This window comes from Uranotaenia lowii, chromosome 1 (assembly GCF_029784155.1).
Source record: "Uranotaenia lowii strain MFRU-FL chromosome 1, ASM2978415v1, whole genome shotgun sequence".
Taxonomy (NCBI): Eukaryota; Metazoa; Arthropoda; class Insecta; order Diptera; family Culicidae; genus Uranotaenia; species Uranotaenia lowii.
The window spans coordinates 111,300,936-111,323,695 of NC_073691.1; the positions used below are offsets into that span (position 1 = coordinate 111,300,936).

The 22,760-nt window shown below is 38.2% G+C and overlaps 1 protein-coding gene and 1 long non-coding RNA gene across 3 annotated transcripts in view; one reads left to right on the forward strand and one right to left on the reverse strand.

Moving 5' to 3' along the window:
- Positions 1-10,003: 10,003 nt before the first annotated feature.
- LOC129738706 (NADH dehydrogenase [ubiquinone] flavoprotein 2, mitochondrial) overlaps positions 10,004-22,760 on the reverse strand; it is a 45,707-nt gene continuing 32,950 nt past the window's right edge. For both annotated transcript variants that reach the window (XM_055729961.1, XM_055729960.1), the window contains exon 4: positions 10,004-10,356. In XM_055729961.1, the coding sequence (XP_055585936.1) occupies positions 10,066-10,356 (291 nt within the window). In that variant the 3' untranslated portion in view covers positions 10,004-10,065. The remainder of the gene's footprint in view (positions 10,357-22,760) is intronic.
- LOC129738718 (uncharacterized) lies at positions 11,307-11,852 on the forward strand. Its single transcript, XR_008735616.1, has 3 exons — positions 11,307-11,461; positions 11,553-11,636; positions 11,820-11,852. It is a non-coding gene; the product is annotated as an uncharacterized LOC129738718 (long non-coding RNA).

Sequence of the window (22,760 nt, forward strand, 5' to 3'; positions counted from 1 at the left end):
CTTTGAGCAAGTCTGGCCTAGCGCGCCTTAGCGGGGCCATTAAAAACTCTAATTAATCAAATAAAGTGATGATGTGCTACCTTGGTTTAAATATCAACTGAGCATAAAGGTCAGGTGGAAGATTGGTGCAAAAAAATTTATTTAGGGCGGGTGGAGTTAAAATACGGTTGCGTCGATAGAAGAATCAATCATAATTTTCAGTTCATTTTACCCTGGGTGAAGCTGAGTCTAGCTAGCTGATAGAAAACCGGTAAGGAAATTCCATATAGATATATACCATCCTTCTCTTACCCGTCGCTATTCCACGACTCATGTATGTATACATTTCCACAGGTGCTAGTGAGATGCTGATACCATAGGATTTTATACATAATTCAAATTTATTTCTCCTCTTCCTTTCCTCTAACCACTCTCTCGTAGTTTTCACTAATAGGTTAATTCATTCATATCAAGTAGGCGACGATTGTGCTTTCCAGATTGCTGCAACGCTGAGGGTCTACGTGCATGTTGTTCGGGTGACCCAAGACATGACTCAAATTTATCCAACAAAATGGGGGAACAGCTATACGTTGCCAAGGTTACGTGGCTAACTTACTATTACGGCAAAAGCATTTTAATTCATTCGCTCCTCGTCTTCCCCGTTTCTTTCGTCTGAGGGATGAATGAATCTCTGATTTGAAATATTTCTCCATTGAAATAATTCAAAACCGTAAAGTATTGCAACTGAGAACCAATTCTTAATTTTAGTCATTTCGTCTTATCATTTGAAAAAAAATACAAGAATTTAACCTTGGGATGGAACCAACAAAAAGTTTATAAATAGCTATCTCTAAGAGCCATTCCAATAATATTTTTCTTAAATATGGAGCATAACAATCATGTTTTTTATAAAACTTAAATTTATATGCTTTTCGCCCAATTGCAAAATAAAAAAAAAACTATCCTGGAATGTAAAATTTGAACACTTGACGATTAATTCTAGACCATAATGGGCTTTTCAGGATACGGTGGCGAGTTTCGTGTCGTGGCCAGAAGGGCAACATGCGATGCGACTTAGATGACAATATGGTGCAACCATTACCTAATATGGAATAGGTTGTAAGTGTCAAAGGGAATAGTTTTTAAATTAATGTGTTTAAAGTGAATAAACTTTCAATCAATATAAGGGTGCACTTGTGGAAAGATACTTACTTTTTTTTATTTTCAGATATTCATGGAATGTACAGTTTCAGTTATTAGTATACTTAAAATTTGTGCAGATTCTCTATCCTCGAATCTCACTGTTTACTATTCATTTATATCGCAATTAACGTCTGAATTCCATGTAATTAAATTGTTTATTTCCTACAGCATGTACATCGCCAACATGATGTGAACATTTATTATAACAATTTTTTTTATTCGTTTATTATAACAATACATCTTCCTTGAATATTATTAGCAGGACGCGGTCATGTTTACTGTTCTTAGTTTTCTGTACTTAAAATGAATCTATCATTTTCGATATTTTGTTTCAAATGTTTTGCATCGCTTTTTTTTAATACTTTCAAAAATGTTTATTTTAGATCAGATGGAAATAAATATGGTTAAGGTGATTAAGGTCGGCTACAGCTAAAGGTAAGCTTAGTGTGTCTTGAGGTAAGTTGGGTATAAAGGTGAGATTATTCTGTTGTATAATTATTTCATTTATTGATAATATCATATATGAACGTTCAATCAGTTGCCAGCTGGGCAGGTATCTACACGCATGCGGAATACCTGTCGTAGATTCATAACACTGAGAATGTTACGAATTTTATACGGTTGCGAAACTGTTTGCTCGTTCTACAAATAAGACATACACATACACGAAATACATTCATTACATGACAGTTCACACGAAGCCATGGTGTCGGGTATGTGGTAATTTGCATTGAAGATTGGCCGAACTTATAATCTAAAGAATGCAATTTAGCGCATACGTTGGCGAAACTGCGGTGAATCCGTGCACCCATGGTGGATTATCTACATACATACATACAAAAGCTTTTGAACGCTATTTTTTTTTCAATAATACCATTCTGCGTTTTTTTAAATTTGTCTATCAAAAACTTTGGAAAATGGGCGATCATTTTTTAGATATTTGGAGACCATAAAATTGACTTTATGTTTATTGTAGTCACGCCATTTGACATTTCTGGGATGAATAAACCGAAGAGATTCTAAATGCCTTGGAAAGATTGACGTACATACATACATAAGTTGGGAGGGATAATTCATTTCGTATTGCGTAGTATTCATACTACCCAAACCCGGATAAAACCGGCAATCTGCAAACTTATTCTTTTCTCGATGTGAACTAGGCAAATGTTTTTAAAGCGTTTTCAGAAATCTGTTTTTTAATACGCCACAACCATTTGTTTTTTTGGCCCGCGAACCAATCTCATTTCTGAAATTTGGCCCGCCTGTTAAAAAGGTTGGCCACCCATGCACTAAAGCAGCGGTCGGGGAACCGGGGTAAATTACCCCAAATGGGGTAAAAGTGAAATTTTTGGGGGTAACAGTGAATATTTTGCCAATGAAAAGTGTATATTTTCATTTTGCAATTTTATGAATTTGTTGGTTTTATTTCGAAAGCCAAGAATTTAGTGACATATGCAGAAGTGAATATTTCCTCCGGAGGCATTCAAATAACACGCTATGAGAGCTCGCTCAGTGTTTACGGATACAATCATTCGTTGAACTGTGTCGGTGTTTGGAGCGAACGGCATTTCAGCGGTAGAAATGATGTCAGCGTTTGGTTTATTTAAAACTGCATTATTGGAAAGAGAAAGTAGAACAGAACAAAATCGCTTCTTTTTCAAGATAAGCTTTGTTTTTGGAAGACGATGAAAATATTACTATTGCAGACATCAAGGATACAATTGTAAGACATCTTGTCGAACTCTGAAAGCGGCTTTATGATTACTTTCCAGATCCTGATACACGTACTGTCAGTTGGATTGCAGATCATATTAATTGTGAAATTGCTACGATACCAGAAGAACCTTCAAGTTTGGCAGAAGCAATTCTCGAACTTCGGTCTAGTACGGAAGTATGCATTCAATTTGAGAACAAACCAAATCTGTCGTCTTTTTGGTTTTAAAAAGCTGCGAAGGCTTTCAAAATTGCACATGAAGAGGCGTTTAAAAAATTACTGACCTTTGGAACAACATATTTGTGCGAACAAGGCTTTTCCACTCTAATTAACATAAAAAACGAAGAACAGAAATCGATTAAACGCCGAAGACTGTATACAAATCGCCCTTACACCAAAAATTCCCAATGTTGGAGCAGTTATTTCGAACATGAAACAACATCATTTCTCCAAAACGTAGAAGATTGTTTTAATTTTTTTTCCTTTTTTTATAGAATTTTTGTTTGTTTAACCATTATTGATATTTTTATTACTACTATTATTAAAATGATAATATATCGATTACTTGTTACAGTACTCTATATTATAAACCCTAAATTGATTTTAATTTGTTATATGTCTTATATTACTATTGTCATCGTTATGTTTTGCTAGGTTTTTTTTATCAATAACGATGTTTGAATTAATTTTTTTGATATTTTTTTCTTTTCGAAATTATTATGGGCAGTTATAGAGGGCGTAATATGAAGATACTGAAAAAATACGATTTCGTTTTTTTTCTCTTTGTCATGGAGTAATATCAATTTGAATAAAAATGTTTTGGGGTAACGATTCAAAAAGTTCCCCGACCCCTGCACTAAAGCTTTCGATCGGTGTAAGCCATAGGTCGGCAACCTGCGGCTCGCGAGCCGCATGCGGCTCTTTTGATGTAAAGCTGCGGCTCTTTAGTTTACTGCGCTAATATTATATAAATTTTTGAATAAAATGTGTATAAGATCGTGCTGATCGTAAGTCTTATGACCTGGCACACGAATTTTCATAGGTTCAGAGAAGAATTTTAAAATTGCATCCGCTGTAGTAACAAGCGGAAAGGACCAAATGACAAAATAGCATTTTTAAAAGCCTAATTTTACAATTTATTTGCTTTTAACTGTTTTTAAAGCATCAGCATAGAAATCAAGAATTAGTTTACCATTAACTGTAAATGCAAAGAATAACTGTTATTTTAAAACAACAGAATTAAATTATCATCATCTTCTTTTTATATTTCAAGCACTCATTATAACTTTTGGCTCTCTATGGAAATTGATCAATTGAAATTTCCAGAATTTTATTAGAATTTATCAACCATTTCGATTCAATTATCGATGAAAAAAATATAAAAAATTTAAAGCTAAAGTAAAATATAAAAAATTTGCTTTTCACGTCTGATTCGTACAAATCTAAATTCAATATTTGAGTTCGAAATTTTACTATCTAAAAAGCTATTTGAAAATAAACGAATCAAAACTTCGAGAGAATATGAAACTGCAGATTTTTCCTCGTCAAGATTACATGTTTCTTTATCAGCAAACATTCTTCATTTAAAATCAATTCCAAAGCAAAAATCCTGTGGATGATTTTTCATGAATATAAATCAGGCTTTATTTTCATAAAACCAACTTCCAAATATAATCAAGTTTTGTTTTATATTTGTGATCTTCAGCTGAAATTTGAAAATTACGTTCTCAATCAACGTCATAAAACTCAATTTACTTTCTAAATCGGAAATTGAATTTTTAATAGTATTTCTAAATCTAAATTCTGAACCTGCATTCAAAAATTGAATTTTGAATCTGTTTCCGAATTTCAATACCTATGCTTTCTAAATCTTAATTCAAATTCAGAATCAAAAAATGAACCGAGATGTGAATATATTCAAGAGCCCTCAAGCATGAATCTTTAATTATAGATTGTTTTTTTCATCCGACTTGCGAATCTGGATATACCTGAATTTAGCATAAGAATTAAGTTCAAGAATTTTTAATCTTTAAGCAAAACAAATACTCAGAACGGTTTCTAATATTAGCCGTAAATTTGCCGTAAATTTGAATTTACCGCTTAATCCAGGGCTGGCCCAGATTTTCAAAGAAAAAAATTGATTATGCCAGGCCCGGTCTGGTTGCCGTATATCGAGGAAAAAGGCCCGATTTTTCCGGGATTATTCACATTATTTTTTAATGAAATTCCAAATTTTCCACTAATTTTACAAAACAAATTCGCATGAAATTTTTTAAAATTGTTAAATAAGATTTGAACGCCTCTTATGTGCCTTGGTAGAGAAAATCATTTTTCGTGTGTTTATTATTCAGCTTTTTTCATGTCTTTTTCGAAAAATACGTTGGTCTTGGCTGGATTTGCCCGGATATTAACCAGTTTTGAGTTTTAAATTTAGAAACCCAATGCCCGGATTTGCCCGGTCTGGATACTTACAGAAGAGTTCTAGAATGCCTGTTCAATAAATAACGGATTAAACAAAGGGAATAGAGTGTGATGTGTGCAGCTAATATGCACAAAAAGTACACAAATTTTGAACAAATTTGCAGTAACGGATATTTTTTTCATTTGCGATTGAGAGTTAATCATCGTTGATTTATTTTCATTATTTTTTTTTAAACTTTAAAAATATTGATTAAAACTGATTTTTGCCAGTTCAAGTATACTGTTTCTTTATGATTTGTCACGGTTTTTACATGAAGGCTACATAATTTCATTTTTAGAAATTTATACTGGTCAATCAACACTTTACTCCAACAAACTAAGCTTTGACAAGCATTGATGAATAATATACAATGTATCAAATTGTATTTTTCATCGAATTGGACGCACTATACGAAAAAATCACATGTGACATGGAATGAGATTTTTTAATTTTCCAGATGCATAAAATTCTGAAGACTCGTTCGCTTGATTTCATGAATTTTTAAAATTCTTCCAGCAGTCAGAAGCAAAATTTTTCAAGATTAAAATTTTCGACTAAATAAATTTTAGTTGGAAAGAATTTAATAAATCTGGTAGGTAAGTGCCTTAAAAAAGCTTTTCAATAAAAAAAAATATTTCTCTTTACTTCGTTATTTTAAAAGCTAGTTTTTGCCGAAGAAATTATAAACATTCTGCTTTTGTAAATAAGTTCAATATGCACTTTGAACTTTCTTGACTCGATTTTGCCAAAGTATTAAAAATGATATACATTCAAACTATATAAGAAGAATCGACGATCCAGAAGAGAATCCATGATCTTAAATATAATCAGAAACAGAATGAAAAGAAAAATCCAAGAGTTAGAAAAAAAAACTTTAACGCATTTGAAGTTATTTTCGTAAAACTAATGTTCATTGATCATTCATTTATTTTGATTTTTTTTTTATTAAAAAACGATAAATCTTTAATGTGGCTCTTTTAAACTCCAAAATTTTGAAAATTTGAGGTTTTTGGCTCTTCCGACTGAAAAGGTTGCCGACCACTGGTGTAAGCAACTACTTGCCCAGGCCGCTCTTCTAGCACATCCCGCGAAAACAGCTGAACTTTCCCTATGGGTTGACGCTTCTGACATTGCCGCAGGTGCTGTCCTACACCAAATTGTCGATGGGGAAATTCAACCGCTGGGATTTTTCTCGAAAAAGTTCGATAAAGCTCAGCTCCGTTACAGCACTTATGATCGTGAGCTGACCGCGATCTACCTCGCAGTTCGTCACTTCAAGTTTATGTTAGAAGGAAGGCGCTGCCACATCTATACCGATCACAAACCGATCATTTTTGCTTTCCGTCAAAAGCTCGATAAAGCTTCCAATCGACAAGCTCGTCACTTGGATTTTATTGGTCAAATAACGACTGATATTCGGCACATTGTTGGCAGGGAAAATATTGTGGCTGATTTGCTCTCTCGCATCGCTTCCATCGAAGGTATTCAGCCGCTCGATTTTGACGCTCTTGCCGATGACCAAAAAACCGATGAGGAACTTCAAAATATATTGAAAGGTAAATCAAAATCTTCTCTTCAGCTAAAACTTTTTACCGTTCCAGGCAGCGCAAAACAGTTATTTTGTGATTGCTTCGGCGAACGCATTCGCCCATTTGTAACAAAAAGTTTCCGCAAGGCAGCACTTCAAGCAACGCACCAACTGTCTCACCCAGGAACTCGCGCAACGGCCAAGTTAATGACGGAGAGATTTGTTTGGCCAAGCATCCGCAAGGAAAGTATTGCTTTTGCCAGAAACTGTTTGAAATGTCAACAGTCGAAGGTCAATCGCCACACACAATCACCTGTAACTCGCTACTCACTGCCAGACTGCCGTTTTTCGCATCTCAACATCGACATTGTTGGACCTTTTCCACCGAGTAAAGGGAACCGATATTGCCTAACTGTCATCGATCGGTTCAGTCGCTGGCCCGAAGCTTTCCCTATCCCAGATATGACAGCTCCAACGATAGCCGAAGCCCTAGTAACCGGGTGGATTGCTCGTTTCGGTGTTCCCATCTGCATCACAACTGATCAAGTCGGCAATTCGAGTCTTCTTTGTTTTCCGAGCTAACTCGTTTGCTTGGAACCACACATCTCCGCACAACAGCTTACCATCCCCAATCGAATGGTATCATAGAACGGTGGCACAGAACTTTGAAAGCCTCAATTCTATGCCACGCTCCCGATCACTGGAACGAACACCTACCGATGATCCTCCTTGGGCTGCGGACGGCCTACAAAGAAGACATCAAAGCGTCGCCGGCAGAGATGGTTTACGGTACGACTCTGCGAATACCATCTGAGTTTTTCGTCGACAATTCGGATAAATCGAACGAAGCGGAATTCGTCGCTAATCTTCGCAAAGCGATGCGTAACTTGCGCCCGAAGGAGCCTGCCTGGCATGGTGAACGGAAAGTCTTTGGTCATCAAGACCTGCAAACGTGCAAAAACGTGTTCGTGCGTAACGATTCTGTGCGACCATCGTTATCGCCTCCGTACGAGGGACCATTTGAGGTGTTGGACAGAAACGAAAAGTTTTTCAAGGTGAACCTCAAAGGGCGGATTGTGAATGTTTCCGTGGATCGACTGAAACCCGCTTACTCCGCGGATGAGCAACAATCACCGAGTAATCCTGTTCCATCAACTACTTCAACCGCCTCAAATTCTCCGACTAGGGTTACACGTTCTGGTCGAAGAGTTGTTATTCCTCTTCGCTATCGCTAAACGGATGTTAATCGTCTAGGAGGGGAGCTATGTAGCACATCATCACTATTGCTACAATCATCATCACAATCGTCATCGTTGTCACACTTGGGCACCCGATTAAAATAATGATTTGTAAATCAATACACATGCAAAAACAAACAATAGAAACACACATTGTATCCAAAGTAGTTTGTATGTAAGAAGAGAGTTTAGTTTTAGGCTACTATCCAAACGGAGCACACCACTTTCTATCAATCTGAAAGCCTCCCTCTAAATCGATAGAATTCGCCTAAATTTATGAGCTTCTTAAAAAAATACGACTTGTTTTGTGGTTCTGCATAAAATGCGAATTTATCGCAAATTTTGAGTTCGTTAACAGTAAAATATTAAATTGATAAATCATCTTTTCTCGTAACTATTTTCTAATTCGAATTTTGGAATGATTCTAAGCTTTTTATTCAATATATTTCATTACTGATGTTCGGGCACGGCCGATGGGGGGTTCGGGATTCGAGGGATTTCTTCCCGTCTCCAGTCGACGGCATCCACCAACAGCAGGAATAAGGTAAGTCGCCGATACTTATTGGCACAGCAGCTGATCACACCCGTTGGGGGAGAAATTTTGTTTGCACTTTCGACGTTTGTTGTACAGAATGCCACTGCGCGATTCGATTGCGAACACTTAATTAACCGTTTTGGTTGTACCAACTGATTATTCCCGATTTCGGAGATAGTAAAAAGTCGCTTGATTGGACTTAACTTGAATTGATTTATTGCGGAGAAGTGAAAATTCGTGATTGTAATTCAACGTTCTGATCTATCCTAAACTAATTAAAATGGCTTACATACTATTGTGTGAACTCTCTCCGCGATGTTCGCTATGTTGCGAGAGAGAGTTGATCTTATGCTAAGGTACGATCACAAATAATGGTGTTTACGAGCAAATGGATTAAAGTGTCAAGTGAACATAGATTAAGACACATATTAAACAACAAGAACATTATTCATGACCGTTGCAGTACCGATCAACTGAAATCAATTGTTTTGACACTAACTTTAGTTCCTTAACACTAATTAGTGAACTTTTGTATGCAAATGACAAAAAATGTAGATTTGATTTTTTATCTATGGAATGTATGAAGAATCTCATAATAATTACGTCATCATGTCCGGCGTGATCTAATTTCACGCTCGATGCACGTACCCAATATATAATTAAAATACTCTGCTAATCACCTCAATGAGTTATTCTCGCGTGAGTTTTCATTACGTCGTATGAAACATCTTTACACTTAAGTTAGAAATGTTATCAAAACAACTTTAAAATTTGTTTACACATATAGAATTCGTTGCCCAGGCTACAAATATTCTAAACAGGAAAAGGTTACGACTAATTTGTCAGTTTTGTTCAGTTTTTACGATAAAACTGTTTATTTGTAATAAAACTGTTTGGTTACATTTTGTTTCATACGGGGTAATAAAAGCTTTCGCTCGAATTGGTCTTGAATCACAGAAAACAGACGTACAAGCTCGAACAAAAAACCGTCAAAAAGTGTGTAAAATACCAAATGCTATCACCAAAAAAAATACGTTAGAAACTGACTGCCAACAGTGTCATCTATTGCGCCGTTCAAGAGTTACAAATCAACTTTAAATCGCCCAGTTTTCGAAAAGGCGTAATCGTAGCCAAAAACCAAAAATTAGTTCAAAAAGGGTGTTAGGATTTTTACACAAGTTTCGTGGGCTAGCTTGTACGTCTGTTCTCTGTGCTTGAATTTAGCTGGTTTATATCTGTAAACATATTTCATTGTGCAATTTGGTTTGTGATGTTCATTGATTTCAACCCCTTACTCATCCCCCATTTTTGTGATATTGAAATAAACAATATATATATATATGAATAACTGTTGATTAAGAGCTTTATTTCTGCAATAGCTATCGAACCCATTTGCTATTAAAGGGCTCACAATCCAGCCTGAAGGCCGAAACCAGGTCCAGTTGGCTCTTCGGTTAGCGATGTCAGCCCACCAACTGGTTCCGAAGCAAAACGACCGTTCCGTGGTCCCGCACGAGGTACCTTACCTTGCTTCAAATCGTTCAGAATTTCCTCCGTGTCTTTAGCGGTAAGATCTTCATAGTAATCATCATTGACCGCCATCATTGGTGCATTAACACAAGCTCCTAGGCATTCAACTTCAGAAATCGTGAATTTACCGTCCTTGGTTGTTTCTCCTACTCCAATGCCAAGTTTGCTCTGTGAATTGGAACAAAAAAATTGGTATTCAAAATTAATTAAAAACATAAAATGCAAAGCCTTGTTCCGCAATTGGAAAATCGAAGTAAAAATTGCTGGGAATGTTTCCACAAAATGTTTCGCGACGATTTCTGGCTTTGTTTAAGATTTTGTGTTGTTTGGACTCTGAATTTATAGTTTAATGTCTACAGACTGTAGAGTATAAGGCGAACGAATAAAATAATTACAGTTAGAAATAAATGATAAATTGTTTCAGTGCAGTAACGCTTTCCTTTCTATATTGAATGTCGCAGTAACGACTGCCAATCGGGTATGAGAGAGAGGGAATCTAAAATACGCGAACTTTCATTTGCGAAACCGTTCACACACATTGTAAAGCTAGACAAAGCCGAATCGTTTCGATCGAATGGAAGCAGCGACTCGTAACAAAAGCTGCGTTCAATCGTAAGTAACGATTGGTTTCGACTAGTTTCTGTCAAGTGGTCGTTGTTCAATCGACTGATGTTTTGGTCGAAACAGGTCTGGTCGTTGTTCAACGGAGCAAGTTGAAATCGATCGAAACTAGTCGAAACCGATCCAGCTCGAAAGCAGGATTCGTTTCTACCACACTAACACACATGCAGCGTGTGTGTTAGACAGAGAGCATGTTTTTGTTTCGTTTTCGCCATTTCATTTTCGTGCTTTGGATGTTTGGATTGGGCTTGGGCCTGCTAAAAAGAAAAAAGCCTGCTCTTCACTCTTACACAGATTTCCATAAGAATGACAGCTAATCGGAGTGAAATTGGAGTGAAGGCCATTGCTCTCTCTGTTTAACACACGAGAAATCGTATACCGGGATTGCGAGCGCGCCCATCGCCCATTCAGTCGGCGGTCGGTCCTGCACTCAGAAACAAAACAACCCAAAATTAAGAACGGCAGGGCAGCAAAACATAGTTCGTCTGACGTTCTTAATTTTGGGTTGCTGTCAACACCCCAAAAAAAAAGTTCGCAGCCTGAACTGACAGACCCAAAATTTTATCGTTCGGAATTTGTTTCGTTTGTTGGCGCCATGCCGTTTGTATTTGGTGCAAGTCTATTTTTTTCAAGGAAAATCGTACGAAAAATCGTAAGTAGTTCTTAAAACATTAAATATTAATTAAATTTAATCATTTTATGAGTCATGTGTGTTAATCAAAACATTTTTATTTTATTTTTAGCATTATCAATTGCGAAAATTTGATCATTAAAATTGGAGGACTGGATCAACAAATAATAAGGGGAACCACATAAATAGAAAGCGAGTATGATTCTTTTGAAAATATTTTTTTGGCTGAATTTTTCAAATTTCAATAGGATCGTTTTAAATTATTTCCAAAATTTTATTACATTATTTTAATGCATGAATCATATATAATATTGTCTTCTTTTACGCTCGAATCTGTTCGAATATGAACTTTTTTTTTTGTTTCTCTTTCTCATTACAGAGCTTGAATTGAGGCACCATGAGTATAATGAACATCAATCGTATAAAAAAAAATCAACTCTAAAACTTATTTAAATAATAATAAAAACTTTTCAAACGTCGCCTTTGACTTTTTTTAATTATGATATGTCCATTCTAAATGCTATGAACATAAAACAAATATCGTTTTCTCGTCAGAATGGCTTTCTCGATTTTGGGGTGTGAGAAAGAGCTCGATTCTCAAGTTTGGGAAAACACCTCCAAACTTATTTTCGTCGGGAGCCAGTTTCATCCGTTTTTGCGGCATTACAACTTAGTTTTGGGTTAGGATGGCTTAGAGTGTGTGTGTTTCGTGTCGGGATTGTCGCTGTGCTGCCTGCAATTAATTTTTCATACATGCATGATCTCTGCTGGCACCGCAATCAAACGGTTTGATGTGGTGCTTGCCGGAGGTACTTTTGAACTTTTTAGGTACCAACCAAAGCCGTGCGAAACCGCCCCCCATGCAGATTTTTTCCAAGTAAAATTTTCGTAGAGTTCCGGAATACATATTGCTTAACCTTAAAAGGTGTTTAATAATAAGTGTTGACAATTAACACTTTAATCAACCTAATATCATTTGACAACACTATAATTGAAAATATAATGTTTAATTGTAAATTTTAAATTGCAATTCAATTAACCTTTTGTTTTAATTGAAACTCTAAATAAGACATATAAAAACACTAGCTCGTCATTTGAATGGGTTTTAATTAAGAAGTGTGACTGAATAAGAACATAGTTTGAAACGAACCATATTAACTTCAAAATTTATTTATCGAATACTTGTTAAATACATCGACAAATTGGAAACCATGTAACAGAAGTTCATTTATGTAATTGAAAATGTTCTGATGATATTTATGTGCCCTGAATTTGATTATGCAATTTTTCTGCTAGCTCTTGATGTTGAAATAACTTTTCTAAATAAGTTAAAATTATTTAACGCTTTTTGACAACAATTGAAAACAAAAACGTGACATTCTAGAAAAAAAAGTTTCGAATCAATTATCAAACTTTCCTTAATACTTCAAATAATTTTGCGTTCTGCGAAAAAAGCTATAGAAGTTTTCTATTTGATGACTTTTGCTCATTTAATGAATTTTGAAAGAAATTTTAAACCAAATTGAATTTTAAAAAAGCGTAAATGTAATCGTTTCGCAAGTTCAAAAAATTTTTGAATGAAAACGGTCTGTCTGGAAATTCGTGTGTACTACGCACAAAACACGCATTAGTATTGGTGAACGTATGTTCAACGGACGACCTGGTTGAAATCGGTCGAAGTCAATTGGAAAGAGACAGAATACCAACTGTCAAAATCCATTTCTACTTGTTTCGACCTATTTCAACCTGTTTCGACTAACTTCCATTGAACACACATAAACTCAAACGTCGTTTGCATTGCGAAAAAACGGAGAGCAACAGTGGCTCTCGCTCTAGTTCAACGACGAGAAATCTGCTTGACACGAACATCTTCAGTTTTAGAAGTAACGTTGTTCTGACCAGTTGGAGTTGGAAAAAGTGTTTAGTGTTTTGCGGTTTTTCGACAAATCGAAGGATGGACGCTGGAAAAAATGTTGGATGCGACAATGGCGCAAACAAAGGTGCTCCCAAAAAGTAAGTTCAATTTATTACTTGGATAAAAAAGTAGAGGAAATTCGAACTTGTTATGTTTTGATTTGCTGCTGATTTAGATTTTGCTCGGTGTGATTTGTTTGAAAATTTTGCATGGCTTTCAGGACGCCATTTTGTATTTTCATGAATAAAACCAAAAAGCGGCGCGGTGCGGCCAAATAGTTCATTCAAGATTTTAGCTTTGTACGTTAAAAGTGAAAAATAACAATTTTAGGCTGATGGAACCAGTTCCACGATTATTAATCAATTACGACCCGTGGGACACCATCAGCACTGGGTGGCTGATGGGATCGGCTCCTCCGGGCGGAAGCGATGTTGTTGAACAATTGAGGTCCTCCGAGTGGGACACCATCAGCCCCGGGTGGCTGATGAAAGCTGCTCCTCTGCGTGGGAGAGCTGTTAATCAAAATTAAGTCCTCCGAGTGGGACACCATCAGCTCTGGGTGGCTGATGGAAGCTGCTCCTCTGCGTGGGAGAGCTGATATTAAAATTAAGTCCCCCGAGTGGGACACCATCAGCTCTGGGTGGTTGATGGAAGCTGCTCCTCTGCGTGGGAGAGCTGTTAATGAAAATTAAGTCCTCCGAGTGGGACACCATCAGCTCTGGGTGGTTGATGGAAGCTGCTCCTCTGCGTGGGAGAGCTGATAATCAAAATTAAGTCCTCCGAGTGGGACACCATCAGCTCTGGGTGGCTGATGGAAGCTGCTCCTCTGTGTGAGAGAGCTGTTAATCAAAATTAAGTCCTCCGAGTGGGACACCATCAGCTCTGGGTGGTTGATGGAAGCTGCTCCTCTGCGTGGGAGAGCTGATAATCAAAATTAAGTCCTCCGTGTGGGACACCATCAGCTCTAGGTGGTTGATGGAAGCTGCTCCTCTGCGTGGGAGAGCTGATAATCAAAATTGAGGTCCTCCGAGTGGGACACCATCAGCCCCGGTTGGCTGATGAAAGCTGCTCCTCTGCGTGGGAGAGCTGTTAATCAAAATTAAGTCCTCCGAGTGGGACACCATCAGCTCTGGGTGGCTGATAGAAGCTGCTCCTCTGCGTGGGAGAGCTGATATTAAAATTAAGTCCCCCGAGTGGGACACCATCAGCTCTGGGTGGTTGATGGAAGCTGCTCCTCTGCGTGGGAGAGCTGTTAATGAAAATTAAGTCCTCCGAGTGGGACACCATCAGCTCTGGGTGGTTGATGGAAGCTGCTCCTCTGCGTGGGAGAGCTGATAATCAAAATTAAGTCCTCCGAGTGGGACACCATCAGCTCTGGGTGGCTGATGGAAGCTGCTCCTCTGTGTGAGAGAGCTGTTAATCAAAATTAAGTCCTCCGAGTGGGACACCATCAGCTCTGGGTGGTTGATGGAAGCTGCTCCTCTGCGTGGGAGAGCTGATAATCAAAATTAAGTCCTCCGTGTGGGACACCATCAGCTCTAGGTGGTTGATGGAAGCTGCTCCTCTGCGTGGGAGAGCTGATAATCAAAATTGAGGTCCTCCGAGTGGGACACCATCAGCCCCGGTTGGCTGATGAAAGCTGCTCCTCTGCGTGGGAGAGCTGTTAATCAAAATTAAGTCCTCCGAGTGGGACACCATCAGCTCTGGGTGGCTGATGGAAGCTGCTCCTCTGCGTGGGAGAGCTGATATTAAAATTAAGTCCCCCGAGTGGGACACCATCAGCTCTGGGTGGTTGATGGAAGCTGCTCCTCTGCGTGGGAGAGCTGTTAATGAAAATTAAGTCCTCCGAGTGGGACACCATCAGCTCTGGGTGGTTGATGGAAGCTGCTCCTCTGCGTGGGAGAGCTGATAATCAAAATTAAGTCCTCCGTGTGGGACACCATCAGCCCTAGGTGGCTTATGGAAGCTGCTCCTCTGCGTGGGAAAGTTGTTAATCAGAATTAAGTCCTCCGAGTGGGACACCATCAGCTCTGGGTGGTTGATGGAAGCTGCTCCTCTGCGTGGGAGAGCTGATAATCAAAATTAAGTCCTCCGAGTGGGACACCATCAGCTCTGGGTGGCTGATGGAAGCTGCTCCTCTGTGTGGGAGAGCTGTTAATCAAAATTAAGTCCTCCGAGTGGGACACCATCAGCTCTGGATGGTTGATGGAAGCTGCTCCTCTGCGTGGGAGAGCTGATAATCAAAATTAAGTCCTCCGTGTGGGACACCATCAGCTCTAGGTGGCTGATGGAAGCTGCTCCTCTGCGTGGGAAAGTTGTTAATCAAAATTAAGTCCTCCGAGTGGGACACCATCAGCTCTGGGTGGCTGATGGAAGCTGCTCCTCTGTGTGGGAGAGCTGTTAATCAAAATGAGGTCCTCCGAGTGGGACACCATCAGCTCTGGGTGGTTGATAGAAGCTGCTCTTCTGCGTGGGAGAGCTGTTAATGAAAGTTAAGTCCTCCGAGTGGGACACCATCAGCTCTGGGTGGCTGATGGAAGCTGTTCCTCTGCGTGGAGAGCTGTTATCAAAATGAAGTCCTCCGAGTGGGACACAATCAGCTCATGGTGGCTTAAAAAAAAAGCTGCTCCTCTGTGTGGGAGAGCTGTAATAAAAAAAAATTAAGGCACTGTGTGGCCATTAAGACGCCAAAGGTTCCTTCAGAAACCAGAAACCAGCTTGGAACAGTTAATATTGAAAAATAAGAAGTTTTATGCTGATTGAAACGGTTCCACCGTTGTTAATCAATTGAGGTCCGTGGAACAGCATCAGCACTGGGTGGCTTATGAGAATGGCTTCTCCGTGTGGAAGCGTTGTTTTAATCAAATTAAGTCCTTCAAGTAGGACAATATCAGCTTTGTTATGCTAATGGAACTGCTTCTGATAATTGATATCACCACGTTGGTTCGCATTTTCCGTCTTGCTTTGCTTTTAGTATGTCCATGATCTTAAAGTCTAACTCAGTTGCATTATTAGAAATGGCGTCTTCCGATGATCATGGATTTCTTAAATGGTTTTTAAGGCAAATAATGTTATTTAGTCGTAACGATATATGACGCTAACCTTCTTAACTTAACCGCTTATAGGTCACTCTTCCAAAAAGGATACGGAAGCCTGGGTAAAGCCTTGATTTCTGAAAAGAAGCGAAGTGCTAGTCTTGCTTCGAAGTTAGAAAAAACGCGAAAGGAAAAACGTGAACTGGAGAATTCCTTCATTCTTGGCGAAGCTGGCACAAGTTTTATGCGGAGAAATTCTACGATGCGGGACGACCAGCGAATTAATGTTGCCGAATCATCGCTGGTGGCGACTGTAAACACTTTGTCAATTGCTTCTTTAAACATACCAGAGTGCAAGCCTGGCGAAAATGACGACGAGATTGACAAAAGAACCTACGAAGTTTGGAAGCAGCTATTGGATGCATCACTGCAGCTAGCCGGTGTTACAGACGAAATGACCAAGATGAATATCTTCAGGGTGAAGGCAGGTCCTAAGCTTTTGGAAGTCTTGGAAGGAACTTCATCTTCCGCCGATTCTCCGGATGCTGTTACCGCCCCGTTTTCGAACGCCGTACATCGCTTACAATGTCATTTCGGATCCCGTGAATACAATTTAATGCAACGACAAAAGCTTCGTTCGATGACACAAAAACCCGGTGAATCCGACGTTAAGTTCGTAAAAAAGTGATTGGAGCAGCAAAACTCTGTAGCTTTGAGGAACAGCAGGTTGCGGAAAATGTGGCAGATGTGGTCAAACAGCACGCACTCAATGTGAAAGTTCGTGAAGCTGGAAGAAAAATACTGCGTAAAGGGGGAACGTTGAATAACCTCCTCGATCGTGTGCGCTCATACGAATTGGACAAAGCTAACGAAGAAGTGTTTGCGCTAAACCATCCCCCAACGCCGAAGTTTTCGGAAGTTGCCGCGATCTCTGTAGACCAAAGAAGATCAAGCTACCCTAATCGAATGAATTCGCAGCTTATATCTCAAGGTAACTCTGGATACTCAGGACAAAACCGAAACTGGTCAAATCCAAGAGGAACCTTCCGGAACCGTGGAATGGGAAGAAATACTACAACACGAATGAGTCCGTGCTGGAGATGCTCCAGCACATTCCATCCACCATCAAAATGCAGTGCTATAGAGAAAATCTGCCGTAACTGCAAAAGATTGGGACACATTGAACGTGCTTGTCCTAATATTCCGGGTCCAGCCCAACCTAAACGACGTATCAGCGAAGACATCGAATGTACTTCAAGACCGAAAAAGATCGCGGCGATCATTAAGGACGATGAAGATCAGGAGGATGTAAAAAACCCCGTAAGTGAATAATGTTTTCATTCCCATTTGGTCGATTTCTATTTTGTTTTCTTACTGAACTCGTTGAATTTATCTTTTCATCAATAAATTTGAAATGAACTTTGAACAATGTTTGATATTTTATTTCTAAGACGAACTAGTCCTATAAAAATTAAATCCTAACCAGAAGATTTTGTTTAACAGATACCCTTTTTACAGAATAAAACTCTCACAGTTTTTACAATGAGTCATTGTTCTAAGCCATGGCCTGCAGACAATACAAACGATGGAACGGTTCTTGGTATAATTGCAGGCGTAAATGTGACGTTCCTGGTGGATTCAGGAGCCGAAGTAAATACAGTAGGTGATGATATTTTCAAAGTACTCATGAGCAATCATACGACTAAGGAACAGATATTTTCTGTTACGAATGGCACAGACAAACCACTTAGAGCATATGCTAGTCCTGGTGAAATACCTGTGATCGCAACGTTTGTGGCCGAATTACACATTTCCGATGATCGGCCAAGCTTTTTGGAGAAATTTTATGTAATTCAAAATGCTCGGCCACTGCTAGGCAAAAATACTGCGATCCGCTACAGTGTCCTTAAAATTGGTCTTAATGTACCCATCAATAACACCGAACCATCGAGTAGCATGACCAAATTATTTCCTGGAGAACTGTTTGTCTTGACGTCATCCAAAGAGTTCCTTTGAACACTTTGTTTTGAAACAACTGACTCTCCTGTTAGCCTTCCCATGCCGTTCGGATCGATATGACCCGAAGCGAACTTTAATATCGCCATACTATTTAAAAAAAAATCGGAAAAATATGAAATTTGGAACATATTACTAAAATCACGAGATACATAATCTGCAGAAAAAGCAACTTCCGGTAACCACCGGAAGTGCCCCAACTGACATGTTGAAAAAAAAATTAACACATTTGCCGTTCGGGTCGATATGACCCGAAAGACTGCGCTCGTTCTCCTGATGACATATGTTTGCCGATTTTCATGATTTTAGATTCACTAGTTAGGAAATTTATTCTAGTTTCTGAATCTATAAAATTTCAGTTGATGTAACTTAATCCGAACGTCTGGATTTTGCTCCGAACGGAAAACCCCCAAAAATGATGTCATTTTAGAATTCCCATATCTTCTGATCGCTTTGGCGTATTGAATTATTTTATAAGTTTTGAAATTATGAAAAAAAATCTTTTCAAACATATATAAAAATTGGGGATCATATGGAAGTTTTGGCCGCTAGCCTGGAATTTCCGAAAAAAATGCTTCTTTTTTAAAACTTTGCTTTGTAGCGTTGTATCAGGAGCTTACCCCTTCGCTCCAGTCCATTGCCTTGGAACTTAATTAAACCTTTGCCTGACCCAGGAACGTGCTTGACCGAATTGAATAAAAAAATAAGTCAAAAAATTGTCTCAGGTTGGCGCCTTCTGGGTACCAGTAAGGTGTGGAAAGCTGATTGGACGGAGTATGACAATCGACAGTTGCGCCGCAAGAAGCAGCAAGTAAAAGCCGATAAAGCAAAAAAAAAAATACGGCAACGAAAGGCGCGTAATGTTAACAACAATATGATCCCCACATCAATAGCCGTTCTACCCAAAATCACAACATTATTGACCCACTACCGCCTGATCGAGAACTTCTTGCTGCGGTCAAAAACCTCTATCACGTACGCCAGCCAGCCCTAGTAAACGTAGAGCCAAACGAAGGATCCAGTTTTTAAGATGGGAAACATTAAACCCGGAAAAAGACAACGCTCGATCAACCTCAAACACCGGGCCAATTTCAACATCGCCTTATGTGTCACCGCGTCGTAATAGACGTCCGACGATTCCATTACCCACCGTATCTACAAATTTGTCAACGAATCAAAACAGTAACCGGATGCTTCAGAGCCACATATTTCTCCGCAGGCGACGTTCACCTATCCGCTTCCCACTCCGTACGACACACCGCGTTTGCTGCTCCATGCTGGCATCGCGGTTCTACAGTTCCCACGGCATTGATTTCCCGGTAATGTATGGGCAATATAATTTTTTGCCCCAACGCCGTGTGCCGATGTAGGTATAGGTACTAGATCTTCCTCGATAGAAATTCTAACTTATTGCCACAATGTAAACCGTATGAAAAGCGCGGTAAAAATGAAGGAAATTAATTTGAAACACTTAGCCTCCTCATTTCAAATTGTTCTTTTCACTGAAACTAGCTGGGACGGTAGCGTAAATAGTGAAGAAGTTTTCGGTTCGAGGTTTAATGTATTCCGCAGCGATAGAAATTTAGCATTGTCCAAAAAAAGTCAGGTGGCGGCGTTCCTGTAGCTTTGGATTCTATTTTTCCCTCAGAAGAAATTACAACGTAAACATATACTGAATTCGATTCTATCTTTGTAAAAGCATCATTGGCAAAGGAAGTGCACATTTTTGCTTCCGTATACTTTCCACCTGAATTTGTCACTTCACATTATCTTGAATTATTTTTCCAAATTCTTGAAAATATATTAGCTGAACAACCGGAAGCAAAAATGCACATTTATGGCGATCTCAATCAACGCAACGCTGACTTTGAAGCTATTCTACTTCCAGTCGTAGGCGAGAACGAAACGTTAGAATTAATCTTCGGCTAAGCTTCTATTTTAGGCTTAAATCAAGTGAATCATGTTAAGAATAGTAGCAATAATTATCTTACTCTACTGTTTGCTAACTGCACAGAAGATTTTTGCGTAAACGAATCGGTTGATCCACTATGGAAAAATGAAGCATTTTAGAAAGCGATCGAATACTCGCTTTTTATCCATAACTGTGCCAAACCTCGCGACTGGGAATACGAGGAGATGCCAGACTATCAGAATTCGAACTTCGGACTTTTGAAACTAGAACTCATTAATATATAGTGGTCAAGTGCATTGAAGCATGAAGGAAATGTTGATACAACAGTAGAAACCTTTTATAACATAATGATTAATCTAATAAACAGTTATGTACCTTAAAAATTCTTCGGTCCTACACTCAGAAATAAATGAACTATCAAACAATTATTTAGGTAATTTCAATTTTCTCCCTCTTTACGCCTAAGATATTTCTCATGGTGTAATTACTGGGATATTTCTCAGTGAGAAATATTTCTGCACCCAAAAGAATAAAGAAATTTTTTCTACGGAATTTTTCACGTAAACTATGATTTTGCTGCATAATATCGATTGTACGTGTGTTTTTAGTAAACACAGTGTGTAACGGAAGCCCTGGTAGTAACGACTTTACTTCCACATAGGGTAACGGACTTATTTTGGACCGGGTACATATTTTGGACCACCTTTCAGCTTTTTTCCAATATTTCCCTCATAAAACATTTTGATCGTAATTTTAACAATTATAGTTAAAGCTACTTCTTATGATTCTAATCGTGTCTAACATTCAATTTAAATAAGATGATAAGGGAGAGGAAATTGAAAATAAAGTTTTGAGTTTTCACAGTTGAGCCGAATCAAGCCCATTTCAGGAGGACGTGCCATTATTGAAGTCAACTTTCAAGAAGTTTTCTGCCTAGCTGTGATGAATTTAACAACTACAAACATGTTCAAAGCTATGAAAAAACACTTGAAAACTAGTTTGCAAACTCGAAGACCCAAAAAAACTGGTTTTAATAACAATTTTACCCATGTCGAAAATAGGTCCTACTAAATTCCTTAGAGACTTATTTTGGACCACTCAACATAACCTGGGTATTACACTTGATGTTAAATGTTCATGAATGTAATAAGACGTTGAACAACGATATGAAAAGAATTTGGAACACTATTTTAAACGCTTACTAAAAATATAGTTTGGAATTTTGGCATTATTTTATACAATTAACTAGCTAGGGCCCAAACCCCTTTAAACGGGGTTTATTTCAATCGGCGTAAAACCAAGCCAATGATTGTTTTTACTTACTTTTGGAACTTTAAACCTTGATGATCTTACAATCCGCATTAATCGCAACTGTTTGATAAGCATTTGTTAAAAGCAACAGGCTAAAGAAGCTTTAAAACATGAAAAAGGTGAACATGCACGATTTTTAATTAAGTCATTATTTTCTATGCTTCATAATCAATTATTGACAGTTTAGTCTAAAGGTTACAACTAGAGATGTACCGAATAGTGGTATTCGGCGAACGGCCGAACACCGAATATTGACCCTTCCAACTATTCGGCCAAACGAATATTCGACCGAATATTCGGCCGAATATTCGGTCGAATATTCTATTGAATTTTCAATGAAAAAACCTTAAGCGATTATTTCAATGCTTTCTATTTTTCCATATTAATGCCCCCCACGTTTTTCAGTCAAGTACTTCCAACCAGATGATATAATCGGATGATTTATTACAAGATATTTTTTAAGAAGAGGTCTTTCTGATTTTTAAAATGTCACCAATAACTGAAAAGACATCAGATGACTAGTCGATCCTAGGGCGTTTATCGCCAAAGAGATTGCGTTCCTGTGAAATCTGAGATAAAACATGTCGAAACAGGTGTCAAGCTATTTGAAATGGCTTCTCTGATATTTAAAAAGATCAGTTTCGAATTTGAGCAACATATCTCAAAAAATTTTGAATTTTAAATTTTTGAAAATTGAACACAAAATCTAAAAAAAATTAAAGAAGAATTTGAGTTCTTTATTTGACTCAGCAAATAATCTGAATAAATCCGAACAAAACTCGGGAAGTATTAAACAACATCTGAACATCCCGTCCAGTTTGACTTATCTTGATACTTTACTTGATTTATGGGCAAGCCCGAATAAATCCAGAAAATCTGGAATGAACTATAATCAAAATATAAAGCGATACCATTCAGCATTCTACTGTACGATCTACAGTGAAAGATACGTGGATGATTATGTAGCTTTAACAACATATCTTTTGGATATTAAATAAATTATCAAAAATAATTCAAAAAATTTACAAGTCTGTAGTAGATATTCGGCCTATTCGGCCGAATAATTAGCTCAACTATTCGGTAAACCGAATATTCGGCTTAACGGTTTTTCGGCGATATTCGGCGCCGAAT